The following is a 20,732-nucleotide window of genomic DNA, read 5'->3' on the forward strand; positions in this document are numbered from 1 at the left end:
AAATCCATTTGTATGCACCATTTCACTTTCTTTTAACACTATTGGTGGAATCGCATTAGACCAGAACTCTACTCTTGCAGTAGCCGCATCAAACTTACATGGGAAAGAAACAAGTTTTATTTCTGGATATGAGAGTGATTGGAGGGTATGTAGATTATGTAGAAGGTTTAGATCTGTTGGTGACTCAAAGGATCGTTGGTGGTAGAGAAGAGCCCTCGAGGATTACGTCCACCGGTCATCTTGGTTGGCCATGCCCCCCCCGTATATCTTTTTGTGCATTACCAAATCTGTGTGTTGCTCAAAATTGCTGTCATTTTTCTAGTGGTTCTAAAGCAATGACACAGAATGTTCACTACAGGACCACTTTCCGAGTACCGCATGTTCGAGTACCATCATGTCAGTAGAATTGCCATTCAACACTATTAGTCATATTAATAACCAGAACCATGCCGATTTTATGTACTTTATTTGTAAGTTTCTTCAGAGTAAAATAGAACCAAAACACCAAAAACAGCAACATCCCCAAAAGACAATCCTGGGTTCAGGTCACCCTTTGCATCAATTATCATTGGTCAATCCACACCACGTTCATATCCCCCCCACATAAACGTTAAGCTGTCCAACAGAGCAGGATTTGACATTTTCATTGTCACATAATATCTTCATCTCTGTATGCACACTATTTAACTGATATATGGTCACGTTTCTGGCTGCTTTGTATATTGGCTTTTGCAGTGCACAGCACATTTGCATACTGGGCTTACATCTGGAAATACTGGGGTGATTAAGGTTCCTCAAGGTCGGGGCAATGTCTCTCTTCCCAACTTCTAGACAGAACTGCACAAGAAATTTTTCATCATGCATCAATCCCTCTTAACCAGGTTTACTAGAGCTATGTTTGGAGTGAGGTGTATTCGGTGACCCCTGACTGTTTGTGTTAAACCCTCCCAAAAAAGTTGGACCATTCTGCATGACCGGGTTGAAATGTAGAAAATCCCCGACCTTTGTAATGCATTGGAGACAGGATGGTTTGGGGCTTCTCTGCATCCACCACACATGTTGGTAGGGTCAAGTCAATTTTGTGTGGGTATTTAAATTGCACTAAAGGATAACAAGTGGGCATTGCAGACTGCCTGTGGGCAATCAAAGAAAACAACCATTCATCCTCCCTTAGAAAACTGAGACCTTTTTCCAGTTTTCCCCTTAATTTTGGAAACATGTTACATGTATTTATTAGAAGGATTTATATAGTGACAATATTCTACCCCAGGAAAGCAGCTAGGAAATGGTGAGTTTAGCCTTCAGAGAGTTATATTCCAGGCTTTTCTGTATTGCAAATTACATTTGGGAAGACTACATGACACAATTTAATGTATCAAAAGAACCGAGAAAGTGCGTGAATGAAGTCAGCAGCAGGTTGTTATAAAGGAGTGGTGACTGAGGGCCTTTGTTCAAACTCCCCTGGGGGGCCATTTCTCCTACTCTATAGCACTAGTCAATGCGATCCCCCTCCAGGATCGCTTACATCCAGGTATCTTTAAAGGCAGCATGAGCATCCCCATTGGGGAGAGTAGGTTGGCAAGGAGCCCACCTCAAAATGCTTCTATAAGGAAAATCACTCACAATAGCTTTTGCATAGACGGGGGAGCCAGGCACACTTCAAGAGATCATGGGGAGACTCAGATTTCTCAGCTAGGTCTTTCCCCCTATATCGCTGGCCGACAGCAACAGCATTCAATGGGTTGAATCATGCCGTTGCCGCACACAGTCACAGCGATTTAGGTGCTCCAACCACTTTAGATAATCGATAATGGGAGACAATCTCCCTCCCACATTGTGGAAATTGCCACTTCCTGGCTCTGTAGGACGCTCCAGCATATCAGGTTCCCGCCATCCCTGAAGTCAATATCTCCGCTGCCATCTTGTTGCTCTCAGTCCACTCCTACCCAGAGTTCTATACACTAAGCCAGTTCAGCACTTTGCACACCAATTTTGATGGTTTCACAGTTTAGAAGCCATGTGACTCATTTTCAGCATCACTCGTGAAAGCTGCGAGCAGGAGAATGCAGGATGTGAGGGCACAGACCAGATCACTAGCAAAACGCATCTGTATTGATTGCTGTTTAAGCCACATCTTCAACCAAGTCTTTTTTTTTGTAGAGGTTAATGAATCTGAATCTCGAGAAGTCCATCTCCTAGCCCCCAGTGTGAAACACAACTAAGGACTCACAAAAGAGCTGACAGCCACAAACCTTGAAACATCTCAACAGGAAAAGAAATGGAAGTGTGAATAAGCCAGAATGAAGGAAACAACATTTGGATTAATACCGGTCTATGCTCCCATCCCCAACACCACCATTCCTAACACCACTTTGGACAAGATTATGTCCACCCTTCTCCAAATCAAAGAGGATCTTCATACCTTCAAATAGTTGTTCTCTAATCAACCCAGACACCCCTCACCCATCAGTACCCTGTCACCTAACAAGTCCCCCACCCATCCTACACACCCTCGCAAACCAAACTCTCCATACTGGACCTCAATCTCCGCCCGTAATTCCGCTACCCGTCCTCGACGAACCATCAATCCACTCTCGGGGTTCGACATTCGCTCCCTCCTACGTTCTTATGATCCCGGCCTCCTGACCCAAATAGCCACCACACACCTTCCCATCCCCACTATACACTTCAACCCACATAGGTCCCCCACACATAACAATAGAGGTACCGTCCCCAATAACCTTAAAAAAGTCGCCCTCACTCTAGAGCCCTCCTCCTCCCTCGTCACCCCGCGGCTCAAGTGCACACTACTCAACTGCAGATCTGCCCCTAGACATGCTTCTGACATAGGTGACCTCATCAACGCACTGGAGCTTAACCTGACCATTCTCACTGAAACCTGGTTAACAGAATCCTCATCGCCACTCGTTGACATTCTAGTACGCCCCAACTACCACATCATCAGATTGGATAGGACTGGCAAGACAGGCGGTGGAATCGCATGCATTTATCGGAGCAACCTTTCAGTTACTAGAGCCACTTCCCCTACATTCTCCTCTTGTGAACACATGTGTCTCGACGTCAGTAGCGAGGGCAAACCAGTATGCTCTCTACATATTATTTACCACCCACCAGGGGACAACCTCACCTTCACCCAACAACTCATGGACATGATCACAACTAACTCCGGTCGTCAAAACACTCAAATAATCCCTGGTGATTTCAACCTTCACTGGAATGATCACAATGACGCGGTGGTAAATAGTCTCAAAAACATCCTTAATGCTCTAGACCTCACCCAAATCTGCAACAGCCCCACTCATGACAAAGGCTCTATCCTTGATCTCATCATCTCCAAAGAGGAATCTACCCAACTTGGGTCAATCCAACCTTGTGACTGGTCTGACCACCACATTATCACATTCTTCATCAATGAAAATGTTAATCTCAACCCGGTTCAATTCACCAAACTTAAGGTCTGGAAAATAGACCTGAAGAAACTCAACCCCAACTCATTACCTTCCCCCAGCTACAATCTTCTCCAACCCCCTACCGGTGTCTCAGACGTTCAGGCTCTCACCGACCACTACCTCAACTCAATAACCTCAATAATCAATGAGGTCACCCCCCTGCAACTTAAGAGAGTCTCCGCTAAGAACTCAAAACCATGGTACGATGGTATGCTTAACGAAGATAGACGAGCCATGAGACTGGCAGAACGCAATTGGAGATCAGCCCCCTCGGCTATGCACCTTAAAACACTTAAGAAAAAGAGAAACGCCTACTTTAGGAAAATCAAATGCACAAAAGCAGATTTCTTTAGCCACCAGCTTGACCAAGCAAAAAAAACGGCCAAAAAAACTGTTTGAGTTAATCAAAACCCATCCAAGGAAAACCCTCAACAATCACATAACACGACTAGCAGTCTGCCGTCATGTGAAGAATTCTCTACTTTCCTTAACCTAAAGACAGATAACATCAGGAACGATCTCTTCAATGATCTACGCCTTTACTCCAGCCCCTTCAGCATAACACCCATTGAATCAAAAAACAATGCTACATGGTCGTCCTTTGTTACCTACACAGAAGAAACGATAGGCAAAATGCTCAGTACCCTGTAACCCTCTAATCATCTCACGGACCCCCTACCTGCAAACGCTGTAAAGGACTTCATCCCACTGCTTGGACCAAAATTATTAACAGCTCACTTCAACAAGGACTCATCTCCGACTCCCTCAAAGTAGGACAAGTTTCGCCCATACTTAAGAAACCCATAGCAGACCCTACGGACCTAAACAACTACCGTCCTATATCCAATATTCCTACCCTGGCCAAATTGCTGGAAAAATGTGTACACCTCCAATTGACAAAACACATCGATCAGTTTGACCTCCTCAACTCACACCAATCAGGCTTCCGAGCAGGACACAGCACGGAATCAGCCATGACACACATAATTGATGACGCACTTCAAATCTTAGATCAGAACGATACCTGCCTCCTCATCCTACTCGACCTCTCATCAGCCTTTGACACTGTCAATCACGAGAACTTACTCGAGTTGTTGAATATCAGAATGGGTCTATCAGGGACTGTATTCAAGTGGTTTACCTCCTTTCTGCAACACGATGTCCTCTCCCGTTCCTGTAACACTATGTGTCCCACAAGGATCCTCCTTATCCCCAACATTGTTCAATCTAGTCATGGAGCCACTCACCACACTGCTGCAAGCTTCTAATGTACAATTTCCCATGTACGCAGACGCAGACTACACCAAACTCTACCTCAAAATACAATCCCCTGAAGACATCAAACTACTCAACACAATGCTCAGGAACACACAGACATGGCTGGCCGAGAATCATCTCAAACTTAACGCTCTAAAAACGGAATTCCTTCTAATAGCACCTCCTGCTAAAATTCCCATCACTCAGGCTTGGCTTAAACACCTAACTGCACTCAACAGCCAACCTACCATCGTGGACTCAGCGAAATCTTAGGCGTAACCCTTGACGCCAATCTCAATATGCAACATCATATCAGCAAGGCAACTAAGGGAGCTAATTTCCAAATCAATACTTTGAGGAAGCTTAAACCCTTCCTCCCAGCCAAGGACTTCCAAACCACAGTACAAGCCCTAGTTATTCCTCGGATAGAATATGGAAGTGTCGCCCTCTGTGGTCTCCCCATATCAACCACCGCACCACTAAGAGCCTCTATGAATGCCGCAGCGAGACTTATCACTGGATCAAAAAAGCACTCGCACATTTCTCCTGACTTAAAATCCTTGAACTGGCTGCCTTACGAAGCAAGAATTCATCTGAAAATCACTTGCATGACACACAAGGCTATACACCACAACTCGCCCAGCTACCTCACTCAGAAATTGACAATCTCAGGAGGTTCAAGAGCCACAAGAAGCACATAAAATCTTCTTCTGAAACCACAAAGATTCCACAAGGAAAAAAACGTATAAACGCTCCTTCTCAGGGATGGCACCCAGGATCTGGAATGCCCTCCCTCCAGAAACCAGACTTATCTCCTCCATGGCATCTTTCAAAAAAGAAGTAAAATCGATCTACATGGCTAAATTCACCTGAATATAAGCTGTGGAACTCTCGAGACTCTCCATCTTTCCTTTTACTACATGTCTGGGCTGATCTACTATGTACGTTGTAACCTTACCTTACTTTGCTCTCCACTGATAACCTTCTGCTCCTCTTTGCACAAAACCTTTGTTAATCACCCTCTTGTTTTTCTGATCCCATATATGTGTAAAGTGCTCTGATATCTGCAAGGATCTTGTTCTCGCTATATAAAACTTTCAAAATAAAAAATAAAATAAATAAATCTAAAGAATTGTTCAATGTGATTAGCAAACGTAACTCACCAAATAAAGTAGGAACTTACATTACTCCTTCACCATCCCTTTGTGAAAATCTGTTAAATTGTTTTGCAGTAAGATAGAAATAGGATGATTTGAGATTACAATGGAGCACTTTTTCATGCACTGTTTACTGTCGGATATCCATTTGCCTCCAAACTTTACGTCTTACCCGAGGAAAAAAATTTGCTTATATTCAGTTGCTGTTAGAGATCTATAAGAGCACCTCTCTGCTGCATTTCCTTTCCTTCTAGCTGAGCAGCCTCTAATGACTTCTTTGGTTGATACAGAGTTTCTGACACTGTTTAACGGCTCTCCATCAACTAGCATGGAACGCAGAGACCTAAGTTTGCCATACTAACTTCACTTGAGAACTTTTATCCAGTAGATCCACAAGATTTTAGGACAACTTCTTGCAAACAGGTATTAACATCAAAAGCAAAATTCCTGGGATACTATATAAAGTTGAGCACGGCAGACCCAGGGTCACTAAAGGAAATGATCCTTCGAGGCATCCTTCATAAATCGCTACCATGGAAACGTTATTTGAGGGATACAATGAAAGCCTTGGAGACACCGATTATTAATTCATTTCCTAACTTGTCCGCAAAGGTTTCAGCAAAATTATTGCTAAAATCGGCAAGGATCCAATCAAGGGTCTCAGATATCTATAAACTGTCCCTGAAGGCTCACACTAATTTATGCGACCCCCTATATCAAGAACCAGGGAGAGCCGCATATCTAGCCTCCCACATGAAAATATTAATCAAGAGAGAGTTAATGAGACTGAAATGTGGGCTCATCCCTTTAAAGGCTACAATTTCAGAAAACTAACTGGGCTCTTTGATCTACAATGTCGGCTATGTAACTTCCTGAGGAGAACTCTGGCACACATAAAAAAATCTGAGAGACTTCTTGCTAAAACCACTGTTTCGCAATCTCGGCACAAGGGATTGCAACACTGCTGTTCTTGCTTTCCTAAGCGGTCTGAAGCCACAATTACATGACATTTCATTAAAAAACTCAGAAACCTTTGGCCCTCGCACCATCAAATTCCTAAGCATTGATGTTTTTTTAATTGTGGGAAATCTTAAGAACCTTATTTTGTCATTTATAATTGGTTTTAATTTATTCATAATCGAAGCACTGGCACTTAACGGAAACTGGCTTTTTTTTCGAGTCACTTATTATAAAAACGACAAGTAAACCCAATAACGTTTCATTATTCTACTTTATGGAAATCTCCGTTTCTTATTTTATTCTTTAAACTCTTTTTATTAAACCAGCTCATTAGACATAACAATACTGAAAGCGTTCACATGTATGTCATTAGTTCTATACAAAACAACATATTTCCCCAAGATGGAGTAGACTAACAATTGTCACTGTGATTTTTATAAGATACGTTCCCTCATAGTACGACCATGTACGCAGTGGGGGTCACATCGGAATCGACTTTCTCATTAATGGGAAAGGGTGAAAAGGAGGGTGCTAAGATTTTCAGTCCCCCTCACATGCCCTGTATATCCTCCAGGGAGACCATATTTTTTGCATTTCTTGTTACAGACCCTACTTTCATATTTCACCTTTTCTGCTCGCGGACACCAGTCCCGATTGGCATCCCACTCTGCCACCGACGGGGAGGGATGTCCTCCACAGTTGCGCTATATTGCGTTTCCCCACCCCTGCCGCTAGGGCCAGCCAGAGTCTATTATGTCGGGCCAGTCTTGATCTCCCTTGATCATCAGTAGGAGCCACGTGGGGGGGATAGGAGTGGTGCGAGACCCTTAGTTGTACCAGCCTAAATCGGCCCTAATTGCTATTTCTCTAGGACTCTGCAGCGCCTCCACCCAATCATCATCCTCCATGTTGCTCAGGTCATCTGTCCAGGCACTCCTAAGGGGGGCCAATGGGTACAGTGGAATGTTCATTATTTTTTTATACACTACACATGCCTTTTCTTATTTTTTGAGTCATTTGTTATACTTTTTATCTGTCGTTTTTACAATGTCTAATTATTCTACCCTGTTTGTTACATTGTGACAGTTTTTAATAACTTGAAACAATAAAATGTATCTATCTATCTATCTATCTATCTATCTATCTATCAATCTATCTTCGCCGGAGATTGACAAACTGCGGACCCGATGGCGGGGAACAATATGTGCCACGTCATACTCGGCATACGCGCGGGGTGCGCTGATTTGGGTCCGCCCGGGCACCCCATTCCAGGAAACACGCAGAGTAGTGGACAGGGAGGGTAGATATGCCCTTTGGAGGGAATACTGGACGGACAATCCATATTGCTAGGCAGCATATACGCGCCGAATATAGAGCAGGATAAGTTCTGGAACTCCCTTACAGGCACTCTGGCCCAATTTGCATCTCTTCCATGGATCTTAGGGGGCAACTACAATTGCGAGCTCGATGTAGCACTCGACAGATCACACCCACCACCGCCACGCTCCCACGCCCTCACGCGATCAGAGCGCTTCCGCTGCTGGGTCAGTCACTGGGCGTTAGTGGACGCATGGAGAGCTCATCACCCCCAGACCAGGCTTTACTCGTTTCATTCCATTCCCCACAACTTCCGGATCTGCTTAGATAGGTTTTTATGCTCCCCGTCACTGATCCCTAAAGTCCAATACACAGATTATCTAGGTCGGGTAATCTCAGACCACGATGCGCATATATTACGCGTTCAATGGCGACCTTCTCATCCCCCGATACCCACATGGCGCCTCCCGTGTGACTGTCTGACAGACCAGGTATTCCGGCACGAACACGCACAAAGTATACAAGACTATTTCACACAAAATGCGGGGTCCGTACCTCTAGACTGATGGAATGGGACGCTTTTAAAATAGTGGCGCAGGGGCATGCATCAAACAAATAGTGGGGGTGCGTCGCACACTGGAACAACACTCGTTGACACTGAATGCAAGCTAGCAAAACTCACGAAACAAGAGGATGCAAAGGCCGCAACGGTAGCCCAGGTAGCAGAGGCCAAAACACAATACTCCACCGCCCTGGCTGACTTGCGCAAATATAATTTCAGGGCCTATGCCGCACGGATGCACAGGGAGCGGGATAAAACAGGCACACTCCTGGCATGGCTAGCGAAACAGAACGCGGACACCAAACCCATCACCGAGATTGTGACTCCCTCGGATGACCTAGTGCGCTCACAGATAGACATTTTACACGCTTTCCAGCAACACTACACCACGATTTATCACACCCCGACACATCTCCGAAAGGAGGTGCTGAACCACTTCCTGGATCCCCTGCCGATCCCAAATATCGCGGATGCAGACAAGACCGCGCTGGATACTAACATATCGGCGGCTGACGTCTCCTGTGCGATTCGCATGCTGGCCCGGAACAAGGCACCGGGACTAGACGGTCTGCCCCTAGAATATTACAGTACCTTTTCTACTCTTTTGGTCCCTCGGCTGACGGAAACATTTGCAGATGCACTTGAGAGGAGAGAACTCCCGGGCTCTCTCCGCGAGTCCGTCATAGTAACGTTTCTCAAACCGCACCGAGACCCTCAACAACTGTCCTCCTACCGCCCCATCACCCTCCTCTCCGCGGACTGCAAAATCTTGGGGAGAATTCTGGCAGCTTGATACGAGCAAATTTTGCGCCCCTTGATTCATCCGGACCAATGCCGATTCGTCCCCGGCAGGAACACGTCCCAAAACATATGGCGAATGTTCCACGTCCAAGATCAAGTGGGGTACTTATTCCCCCAGGCGGCCTGCATAATCTTAGATCTTGAAAAGGCCCTTGATACTGTAACGTGGCCTTACCTCTTCGCTGTCCTGCGAAGGGGAGGAATAGGTCCAACTCTTCTGCAATATACGCAGCTCCTTTACACCAACCTTACGTCTCGTGTCAGGCTGGGTCGCTACATCTCGTCTCCATTCCGGGTCGTGAGGGGCACTAGACAGGGCTGCCCCCTGTCACCCCTGGTCCTTGCCCTGACAGTGGAGCCCCTGGCGAAACGTCTGTGGCGGGAAGGGGCCGCATGGGGTATACCCATAGCGGACACAGTCCACTGCGTTTCCCTATACGCGGATGACCTCCTTCTGTACATTCGGGATATTACTGCGGATCTGATGCCTATATGGACAGCTTTGACGGAGTTCGCGAAGGCGTCTGGCCTCCAGGTGAACTGGGATAAATCCACGATTTACTCATTGCACCAGTCCCTTGAGCCACGGGAGATACGAGTGGGTACGCAGAGCCTGTCCTGGAACATGGGCGCCACTCGATATCTTGGTGTCTGTCTGTGCCACTCCCCCGCTGACATCTACGAGGGCAATCATCGTAGAGTGCTGGCTGGCATTATATCGTCAGTGGGCTTTTGGAGAGGTCTCCCGCTCGTCCCGATCGGTCGAGTAGCTATAGCCAAGATGATCATTGTACCCCGCCTATTATACTACTTCACAAATGTACCCGTTATTCCGCCCAGGGCCTTTTTTCAGGAACTAGATGCGCTCCTTCGTGCACTCGTGTGGGGGGCTGGCTGCCACCGAATAGCTCTCACCAAATTGCAGCTACCCACCACGCAAGGGGGTCTAGGCGTGCCAGCCTTCGAGTCATATTTCCTGGCGGTGCAGCTCCAGTGGCTGTCGTACTGGACGGCGGGTAGGTATACCGGGAAAACCTACACAGCAAAGGGCCCAGTCCCTACTCCCGAACTTCGCCGTCTGTTATTTCCAGGTACCAAGCCTCGTCGGACTTATCCACTGCAAGTGTCGGTAGCTCGCCGGTGTATGCAAAGGATACACCGCATAGTGGCGGGGACCCCGTGTTACTCCCCTCGGCTGCCGCTGGTCGGCTGGCCGCAGTGGGAAACTTACTTCACACACACCATGCTCCGCGCATGGACACACCGCGAGATAACGGAGGCGGAAGGATTATTCGCGGAGGGGCAACTTCGCCCCTACGAGCAACTCATGGAGGATTAGGACCTCCCCCCGGGACAGTTTTTAATGCACCGTCAGCTCATAGATAACTTTCGCCCACACTGTGACCTCACTATCGGCGAGCCGGCAACACACCCGGTCGTCCACACCATTCTGTACATGGCCATTGGCCGGCACTTGGTTACTTGGCTGTATAAGTCCATACGAGACCTTGCAAACAGGCCATTGCATAATCTACGAACCACCTGAGAGGACGAAATCGTACGACAGTTTCATGATGGGGAATGGGTCAGGGCTTTGGAATTTCCCAAAAAAGTATCCAGAAATGCACGGTTCAAAAACATCCAATTCTACATCTTGCACAGAGCGTATCAGACACCGGCGCGCCTTCAGCGTTTTTTTCCAGACACACAATTACTCTGCCCCAGATGTCATTCGAAGGACGCGCACTTTCAACACATGTTCTGGAGCTGCCCCATCCTGAGACAATACTGGTCTACCATCCTTGACATAGTCCGAACACTCACAGGCCTCACAGACCTACACACGTGGGAAGCGGTCGCTCTTGGAATATTCCAAAGGCCGAAAACACACAAGGTGTAGGTCCGCTTCGCGGCTCTGCCCTACTCCTAGCCAAAAGAAACATCGTCATGCATTGGCAGGCAGCATTGGGACCTCAGTTGGAGGCATGCGTGGGAGCAGCTGAGGAGGAAACCCTGAGGGAGGAGGAAGCAAAGGGACAGTGAAAACATCCCATATCACTGGAGTGGGCCATGTTGTCCCACCTGTTCACAGAGACGCACGCGCACACAGCTCCTAACGCTTCTCAAAGTGATCCTGCAGTCCCGGCGGCGCAAACATCACACTAGAGTTCATGTGCGGCAGCCCCCGTGCTCCCAGGCAACCTGAAGTGGTATGGACACACAATTGCATGCGATTCTTCCTGCTACGCCTGCTGACTTTCTCTATCGGACGGCCTCTATTCACAATATGACACCCCACCGACAGATAGTAGCTGATGCGACCCGAACATCCTCCACGATTCTCAGTCCCTGACCATGTCCCCCCTCTTCCACCCCCCCCCCCACACGACGTCCCCAGTTTCATCTTCCCCAGTTCCCCCTCTGGACTTGCACTACCACAACGATGGGTGGACTAACACCCCCAATGTTCCTGCTGTATGTACGCAGCATGCCTGCAAGTGGCATACCCGTACCTCTATTGTGTACTTATGTGTAACATAAGGTAATGTGAGCGTATTTGAAAACGGTTAATAAAAAAATCAAAAAAATCTATCAATCTATCTTACTTCCCTCTACAAGGTACTGGAGGTGGCAGCAGTTATGGCCAAGCTGTAGGCGCTGACAATCTTTGCTTAAACCAGGGAGACTTACGGCAAGCTATAAGCACTAAGTACAGTGGTGGAGCCAATTATCAAGAGCAACCTTCATAGGTGGAAATACTGCTGTACTTGTCTGCTGTCTTCAACACTATTTTTGATCTTCTACTCCTTTACTGATGCCTCATGGAGTACAGCATAAACTTGACGGTTTGTATTGGACAGAGTTGTTACTTTCTACCCATCAACAGTTATTTGGCCTTCTACCACTTAAATCATCAGCCAAGAAAGTAAAACATGCCATTCCACAGGCTTCTGCAATGGCGCTACTTTTGTTTAACTATTACTTACAACCCCAGGCGGCTCTCCTCAGGGCACATAAAATTAGTTTTTCTATGTAAGCAGATGTATAGAAGATCCTTTTAGCAATGACAGAGCATCACTGGCGATCATCCAAGTATTAGGGATGATGCCTCAGTGGTGTTGGCAAACTTTCTAGAATTTAACCAAACAAAATCTGAGCTTTTTCTATTGATTCAATGACTAATCATGATACCAAACTTTGGCTTGCCAATATGAGACCATGCACCAACCAACGCTTGTTATGAAAAATCTGGAACTGATGGTCCTTTCAAGCTTGACTCTCGAACTAGATCAGTGACAAGGAGTTGTTTCTACAACATTTGATTAAAGACATTAAAACTACACCAGGTGCTATACGTACTGGTGGGAGTGGAGACGTGTGTGGAAGGAGATCGGTCGGGCCGTGAATTATTGTTTCGCGAGCCAGCCACGGTTAGAAGGATCGATACTACTACAGAACTACCGTCACCGCAACCATTGGGACAGATTGGGGACTTGGAGAAATATATGTCTATGTAAGCTGTACTCGACCGTTCGGAATCACATCCATTGGGACATACAGGGAAGTCTCAAACCTGATTTGGTGCCCAGGTCCTATCTCTTTCTTTTTCCGTTTCCTGATCAAGTTTCTAATTTTTTCAATTCTTATTTGCTGACGAATCTATGAGGGATCACACTTACTCCAACATATACATCCTTGCTGCATATGGACCTCTGGGTGCTTATCTGCATCCACTCCTACGTCAATGCTTCTACATGATTTGCCGATTTATTCTGGAAAACATACATTTTTCTGCCCTGAAGAAGTCCCAAGGGGGACGAAACGCGTCGGCTGTTCTTTCTTGCGCATTGGAATAAAAAAGATCAAAAACATTGGACGCCATTTCCTGTGATCATTTTAATAAGTCTTGGAAATAATTTTGGAGTCTGCTATATGGTGCACCTGTGCTTTTGTATTGTATTGCATTAAGTTCTCTTTTGAACTGGTACTGTGATGGTGGGTGCTCATCGGTGTGCACACAAATTCCGTTGTTCAAATTGAAGGGGTGAAATTCTACTATTTGGTTACTTTGGTTAGGTGCTTTTCTAATGAAGGATCCACTATCATTTCTGCTCTAAAAAGATATTAAAACTACTCTATCTCTACTTTCACATTCTCTAAAGAGAGGTTTAACATGGCCTTCAGACCAGAACAACTGTTTAACTGATGGTCATTTACTTCGCATACTTGAGCAATTTGGTCACATATTATCAAACCTTAGGTCCCTTCACTGGCTTCTTGTCCAATAGTGAACACAATTGAAAGCGCTTTATCGGAACGGCCATGCCTTTCATTGCCTTAGTCACAGTCTTGTCAAACGAGGTGGTATCAAACTATATATTATGTATAGTTTGATACTTGGCTGACCCACACTGGAGATTATGTAATTTAGATCTCTGCCCAAGAGACACATATTGTAAGGTCCACACTAACAAGTTTTTGGGTTTCTTACTAAAATCCGACAATCTATCAAGCCCTACACAAGAAGGAAATAAATGCCAAGAAGAGGTGTGGCGCCGCGGCCAGGGTGACTGACTCCGGAATCTGGGGATCACGGTTCGATCCCCGGCACCGGCAGCAGATTAGCCCAGCACCATGTGACTCAGGGCAATAGCTTGCTTAATCTTCCCGACGGCCCCCAGCGCCTAGAGACCCTTACGGGTGATTGTGCGCTTTACAAATGTGGATTATTATTATTATTATGTCACCTGCCTACGTTACAAAGTGAGCGTGTTGCATCTCTGAATAAGCAAATGACAAGAAAATATCCCAAGAGTGGGAAAAAACAAGAGATGTGCTGCAGAACCCACAATAATACTAAGTTACTAGAAAATCAAAGATGCTTTATAAAAGTATATTGTTTTAAAGGTGAAAAAATATATATATTTTAAGGTATTTTAAATTATTTTGAAAATATCATAGAACAAATCAGTTTTGAGTTGACATGCATTTTCTTTTTCAGAATGAGACCACATACACAATAATGCAACACAAAAGGGAACCCCATCCAAAGTTGATAAAACCAAGAACATTAAAAACCATCAAAAACATATCAAATTCCACAACACAACTCTCTCATTAGATGAATCATACTTCAGTCATGCCCATACACCTACCATACAGTCAAAACAAACCAGTGAAAATGGTGGTTGAGGACAGGAACCCCTACCCAAGCTAATAATGGTGTAAAAAACTGAAAAATATGGGGAAGTACAATAGTAAAGAAGTCGTTTTTAGCAGACATAATATAGTAGTTGTCTGTATATACTATGTAGATTAGAAAACATTTATATGTACATTTTCTTTAATTGAATAACATTTTCATTATATGCTTGTGGGAAAAGGAGGTAAATTTAAGCTTTTAAATTGGATTAAGTTCTTATTGCTCAGTCAACTGCACCACTGTGTAGCTCCTGTCACGAGGTGTGGCCACACCCTCTTACTAAAATCCATCAAAAGCAAAAGTAGCCAAATACTTTCTTTTTTCTCTTTGGCTTACACATTTTCAACATTGCTTATACAAGGCCAAGAAATATTTGGCTGCACTGTACTAAAAATAGACCTTTCTTACAACACCGTATCTGCAATAAATCTTACTATAATGGCTTTGCTTTTAATAGTTTTAAAAACAAGGCATTGTGGAGGAAAAGGACATCTTGACACATGTATAAAGTAGAATAGGCCTACCATGCTGATGGTAATAATTTCCTCATAGGCGAGAGAAGACTCCCCAGCAATAGTACCGGACCCCCTTAGATTTTCCACTCCAAGCCCGTCTTCCTTTCCAAGAATGTCAGTTATGACATACCTATTCCAAAAACAGAAAAGCATAAGAAAACAATTTCACCAGCACAGACACATTAACCTGATACTGTTTTGTATAAGATGAAAACAAAGCAGATATGTTTACCGGTTACTGACAGTCTGAGCGGCAAAGTATAAATCATGTTTTGGACTGAAAACTCTCAAAAGAGAAAACAATGTATGCCTAACCAGTTTTAAACCATTGAGAATTTATGTAGGTGGAAGAGAAAGACACATTGATGATTTGATACTCTGGTGAAAAGATACATACCATAAAGAATCTGAGGGTCATTAAAAAAACATAAGGTAGCTCCAAAGCCAGCATGCGAAAAGTAAATAGAAGATGCAGACCAATTGCTATTTCCAAAGGTACAGAATCAAACAAATGAAGATATGATTCACAGAGAATGATCTAGCAAACATTACAAATTTAGAGGCAATGAATGCTTGAACAAATCAATATGAGACTTAAACAATACACTATTACTCAACTGATATCCCTTGTGCCCGCAAACAAAACAGAAATTATAGGATTCCACACACTTTCCCCTCTTTCTACTGTGAAAGTGCTGGTCTCCTACCTACTATTTCAAGACCAAGCGTGTGGCACACTGCGCTATCATCAGTGTAAAAGGAAAAACTCAGCATAAGGAGAACATTGGTAAAAATACAAGGTCAAAACCAGCCAGGAGCGGCTTGTGGTTTCTTGAGGAATGTCTGAAGTAACTTGCATTGCATTCCATTACTTACTATTGACAGGATGCATTACTGTCCCTCGCGGATTGTTTGCACCCAAATAGAGGACATGACTACAAGACAAACTACCACCTGGAAAATATAACTCAGAAGGTTCATGGGATTTTCGGAGAGAGACTTTTTTTTTTTTACATCATCAAAATATTTGAAACACCGTTAGTACAGGATTGATGTTTTGTCACATTTATGTTTTAATAATCATTTTAAGTTCATGTTGATTATTTTGGCTTGTTTTATTTTTAGTACTGCAGCACAAGCTAGCCTGGCTGATGATGGCTGATTAGCCAGAAACGGGTCCCAGGATGTTTGTTTCCGGTCCATGGAAGACATGGCTTGGCAGTTGGGGCTGGACTGTTCTCATGAGGCACAGGGTCCGACTGATTTGCATATGGCCATGTCTGAACTAGGGTGGCAGAGTGAGCTAAAGAATGATGAGAGATTAAACCCAGATCAGTTGACTGGGGTGTGAGTGCTTGCAATTTTCAACACTCCGTCCATCATCCCCTTTGGTTTTGCTCTGTTCGCCCTAAGTTGGCAGGTATGCCCAGACGTGAGTCCCTTGTTCACTTTGCCACTGGATTCAAGCTAGCCTGGCTGATGATGACTGATTAGCCAGAAACAAGTCCCAGGATGCTTGTTTCCGGTCCAGGGAAGACATGGCTTGGCAGATCGGGCTGGACATGTGGCACAGAGTCATACTGATTTGCATGTCTGAACTGGGGTGGCGGAGTGAGCTAAAGAATGATGATGGACAACCCCCCCAGGCGCCGGCTAAGATGGCCGCCTAAACAGAGTGCTCCGGGCGACCGATCCCCCAACAGCCCTAAATCCGGCAGAAATCCGTCTAGTCCTGCGGATGGCCTTCGGCGCTTGATTCCCCTCACAGAGCTACACCCAGCGATCTAACTCCGGCCCCGCTGCGCTCATCCGTCATTGAGAGGCGGCCCCTGGGTCTTCGGCCCGGAGGCGGGCCCAGGGAGAGAGTGCTTTGCGGGCGGCCTGTCTTAGTGGGCGAGTCCCCGGCTTTGCGACCTGGCCGGAGCGAGACCCGTAGGCCCTCAGAGGAACTGGGACGCATCATCTGAGCCGTACTCCCTGGTGCCTAGCTGAGGAGACCCCCGCATCGGCCGCACAGACACAAGGTGAGGCGCATTGGCCTGGAAGGAGCAGGAGGCGTGGGAGCGGTGCTCCCGCACGGCGGGGGACGGCGATACTGGCCGAGAGCAGTGGGACGCCTTCTTCGAGCCCCGTGAACTTGGCTGGTGGAGGGACCCCCTGTGAGCTGCTGGCTGACCCGGGCCGCACGTGGTGGCGCAGCGGAGCGGCGGGGGTCGGCGGCCTGCCCTACACATCACTGGGCCTTCTCCCTGCCCCCGCGTCCGGCGTGACCCGGCCCTGGGGAGTGTGGAGGTACACGCCGAGGCTGACGGCTGTGGTTGGGCCGGGCGTTCGGTCCCCGTGCCTCCTGAACGACCCGCGGCTGCTGCCTCCTGCGGCTCAGGTGGACTGTGCCGGTCTGGCCGCCGCGGCAGCTGACTGCTGCTACTGACCGGGGGCGTTCCGTTCCCTCAAGGATAGAGCATCCCAAGCGACGATTCCAGCCTGCTTCCCCCTCCTGGGTGTCCGGGGTCGCTGATGCGGGGGCTGAGCGCGCTTCTACGGGCCCGGGTTGGAGACCCCGCGCAAGCATGAGGCCCAAGCAGGGTACCTCCACCCAGACAAATAATCTCGATAAATATACGGTCCAGAAGGGCGTGAAACGGACGGAGATGCCAGCAGGTGACCAACAGAGCCCAAAAGAACCATCATTGGCCAGCATCATGACGGCCATTCAATCGCTGGGCGCGACCCCTGAGACCAAAATAGATAAGATCTCCATAGAAGTAAACCTCCTCCGAACGGAACTTAATAAAACATCGGAAAAGACAAAAGCCAACGAGGCAGAAATCGCGGTACTGCAGGCGTCGACGAAACAGCTGAAACAGCGGGTAAACGATCTAGTCCATCAACACTGCCAGTTGGCACTCCGGCTCGAGGATCAGGAGGGAAGGGCACGAAGAAGCAACATCTGCCTAGTGGAAGTGCCGGAAGATCTCGAGGGGCCCAATACGGAACTCTTCGTTGAGGACTTGATCCTTAACCACCTCAAGCCCAAACGCCTGTCCAAGATATTCACTGTTGAACGAGCACACCGGGTGCCCATCCCAAAGCCGAAACCGGGGGCTCCCTGTAATCCTCAATTACAGGGATAGAGACGCAGTCTTGTAGGCAGCCAGACGGGCTAGGGACCTACCCTACGAGAATGCCAATATTCGGTTCTTCCCTGACTTTACCCTTCAGGTCCAAAGGGAGAGGAGATCCTTTGCAGGTGTGAAAGCGGCGCTCAGAGAAAAAGGCATTAAGTACATGATGTTTTTCCCTGCCAAGCTCAAGGTCCTCGCAGGGGGAAAATCCTTCTTCTTTACTTCACCCGCGGAGGTGCAGGACTGGATCGACAGGACGTCGCCCACCGATGGTGAGGGAGCAGAGGGCCAAAACTGGAGAGACACTCGGATGGCTTCCCCAGCATCTGCTCCTGGGAGATCAGAACTAGACGGTCAGAGTCAGCGTTCATGGAGATCCCGCTCTGCAAGCCCGAGATGAGACACTCTGCGTGAAGCGGCTGGGCTCGGAGAACGAGGGACCCAAATAATCTGATAAATGCTGAACCATGTATTGCGACTTATATAGCGCACGTATCACCCGAAGGCATCAAGGCGCTTGCCTTGGGAACCCGTCCTGGCTTTTCCCTGTGAGATAACACCTACTGGGTATCCCCAGGGTGAAAGCCAGGCATCCCGCAGCGGGTGGGCCGCCGTAGTGGAGATTAAGCAACTATTGCCCAGAGTTGCAGCGTGGGACCCCATGATTAGAATAGGCACCGAGGCGAGAATTGTCGAGTCCGTGGACATTTTGGGCTCAGGACCCTGCCACGTCGGGAATTGAACCCTGGTCCCAGGCCAGACCTCTGCATCAGGGTCTGCCGCTCTAATCAGTGAGCCACACTCCTCCACTTGAAGTAAGGTATTGCATCTGGTCCCAATATGTCCGCCTATAGGGGGAACTGAAACAGCTAAAGTGACACTGACGTATATAGCTGTTGGGCGACCTACTCTGCAGGACTGGTAGACACTTCACACTCCTGTAATGTTGGGGGGGGAGGGGACTCGGGCGGCGGGTGGGGCCGGGGCCAGCGCACGCTCCGAGCGAAAGGTCCACTCGGGAAGGAAGACGGGTTACCTAGAGTTTTAGTTTCTTCCTTTTCCGGGGTGAGTATTGGGTGAAAGGCACTCTGCTAATTGGGGATGTGGGTAGCTTTAAACCTGCGGAGAAGGGGAGCAGGGTGGGGGTGGGAGCGGGAAGAGTTGGGGGCGCGGGTGGGGAGGGGCGGGGAGCAGTTGAGGTCAGTTGTGGGATTTTGGTATTGTCACACCAAGGATGCTATCGTTTTGCTAAAACTTTGATCACTTTGCGCAGGGCTTCAATACAGAAATGTTGTTTCATGCACTTGCAGGAGGTTCAGAAATATAGGGAGGTTAACTCGAGAAGAGGTACGCACTATCATGAAGTGGGATAAGAGTATAAAGTTATTAAGTTGGAATGTCAACGGGCTGGGGGATAAGCTAAAAAGAACTATCGTCCTACAGTTTGTCAAGAGGCACCTTCCTGACGTGGTACTCCTGCAGGAGAGACACTTACTGGGCAACAACTGTCACACACTTAACCGTTTGGGCTACTCCCTCGCAGCACATGCTGGCTTCACTTCCGGATCCCGGGGGGTGGGCATCCTGCTCCGTCGCAACTTCCCCTTTATCATTGAACACACAGATTCTGACCCCCTAGGACGCTTTGCATGGGTGTTGGGTACATGGGAGGGCCGCAAGATAAACTTAGTTACGGTATACGTCCCGTCTGGTCTCCAAACACAATCCTACCAGGATCTAGGTAAGATGCTCCTTTTGCTCCCAGAGGGACGCCTCCTGATAGGGGGTGATTTCAATGCCGTAGTATCAGGGACCCTAGATAGACGTCCGCCCAGAGACATACCGACGGGACACAGATGGCTTACAGACTTTCTCGAGGCTTTCGGCCTTGTGGATCTCTGGCGCACCTGCCACCCTCGAGACACGCAATATACATTTTTCTCTGGCCCACACCGTTCATTTTCTCGTATTGATTACATACTAGCGCCACAATACCACGACACAATAATCCAGGAGGTTACACACCTAGCAAGAGGGATCTCAGATCACTCGCCGCTACTAGCCCACCTCACAATTGGGGACATACAAGAGGGCTGAATTGCGCCAATCAACGCATGGTATCTGCGCTGTGCAACCATTAGACAGAAACGTATTCTCTCGATAGATCAATACTTTGTAGAAAATGATGGCACGGTGGCCTCGTCCACGGTGCTATGGGAGGCTTTTAAAACCGTTCTAAGAGGGGAGGCCCTCTCAGCGATCTCTGGTCGTCGTAAGGAGCGGGAAGAACAAATCGCTAATGTGGAAAGGGGCCTCCTGGAGCTGGAAACAGTGGCTCATGCTGGGGGTGAGCCGGGTGCGGTTC

The 20,732-nt window shown here is 47.3% G+C and overlaps 1 protein-coding gene across 10 annotated transcripts in view; it reads right to left on the bottom strand.

Annotated features, from left to right (window-relative positions):
• Nucleotides 1-20,732, bottom strand: part of ACACB (acetyl-CoA carboxylase beta) — a 2,338,068-nt gene that overhangs the window by 517,938 nt on the left and 1,799,398 nt on the right. For all 10 annotated transcript variants that reach the window (XM_078667379.1, XM_078667377.1, XM_078667383.1 and 7 more), the window contains one exon: nt 15,252-15,372. In XM_078667379.1, coding sequence (XP_078523505.1) covers nt 15,252-15,372 — 121 coding nt within the window. The remainder of the gene's footprint in view (nt 1-15,251; nt 15,373-20,732) is intronic.

Source organism: Lissotriton helveticus, chromosome 11, assembly GCF_964261635.1.
Source record: "Lissotriton helveticus chromosome 11, aLisHel1.1, whole genome shotgun sequence".
NCBI classification, from domain to species: domain Eukaryota; kingdom Metazoa; phylum Chordata; class Amphibia; order Caudata; family Salamandridae; genus Lissotriton; species Lissotriton helveticus.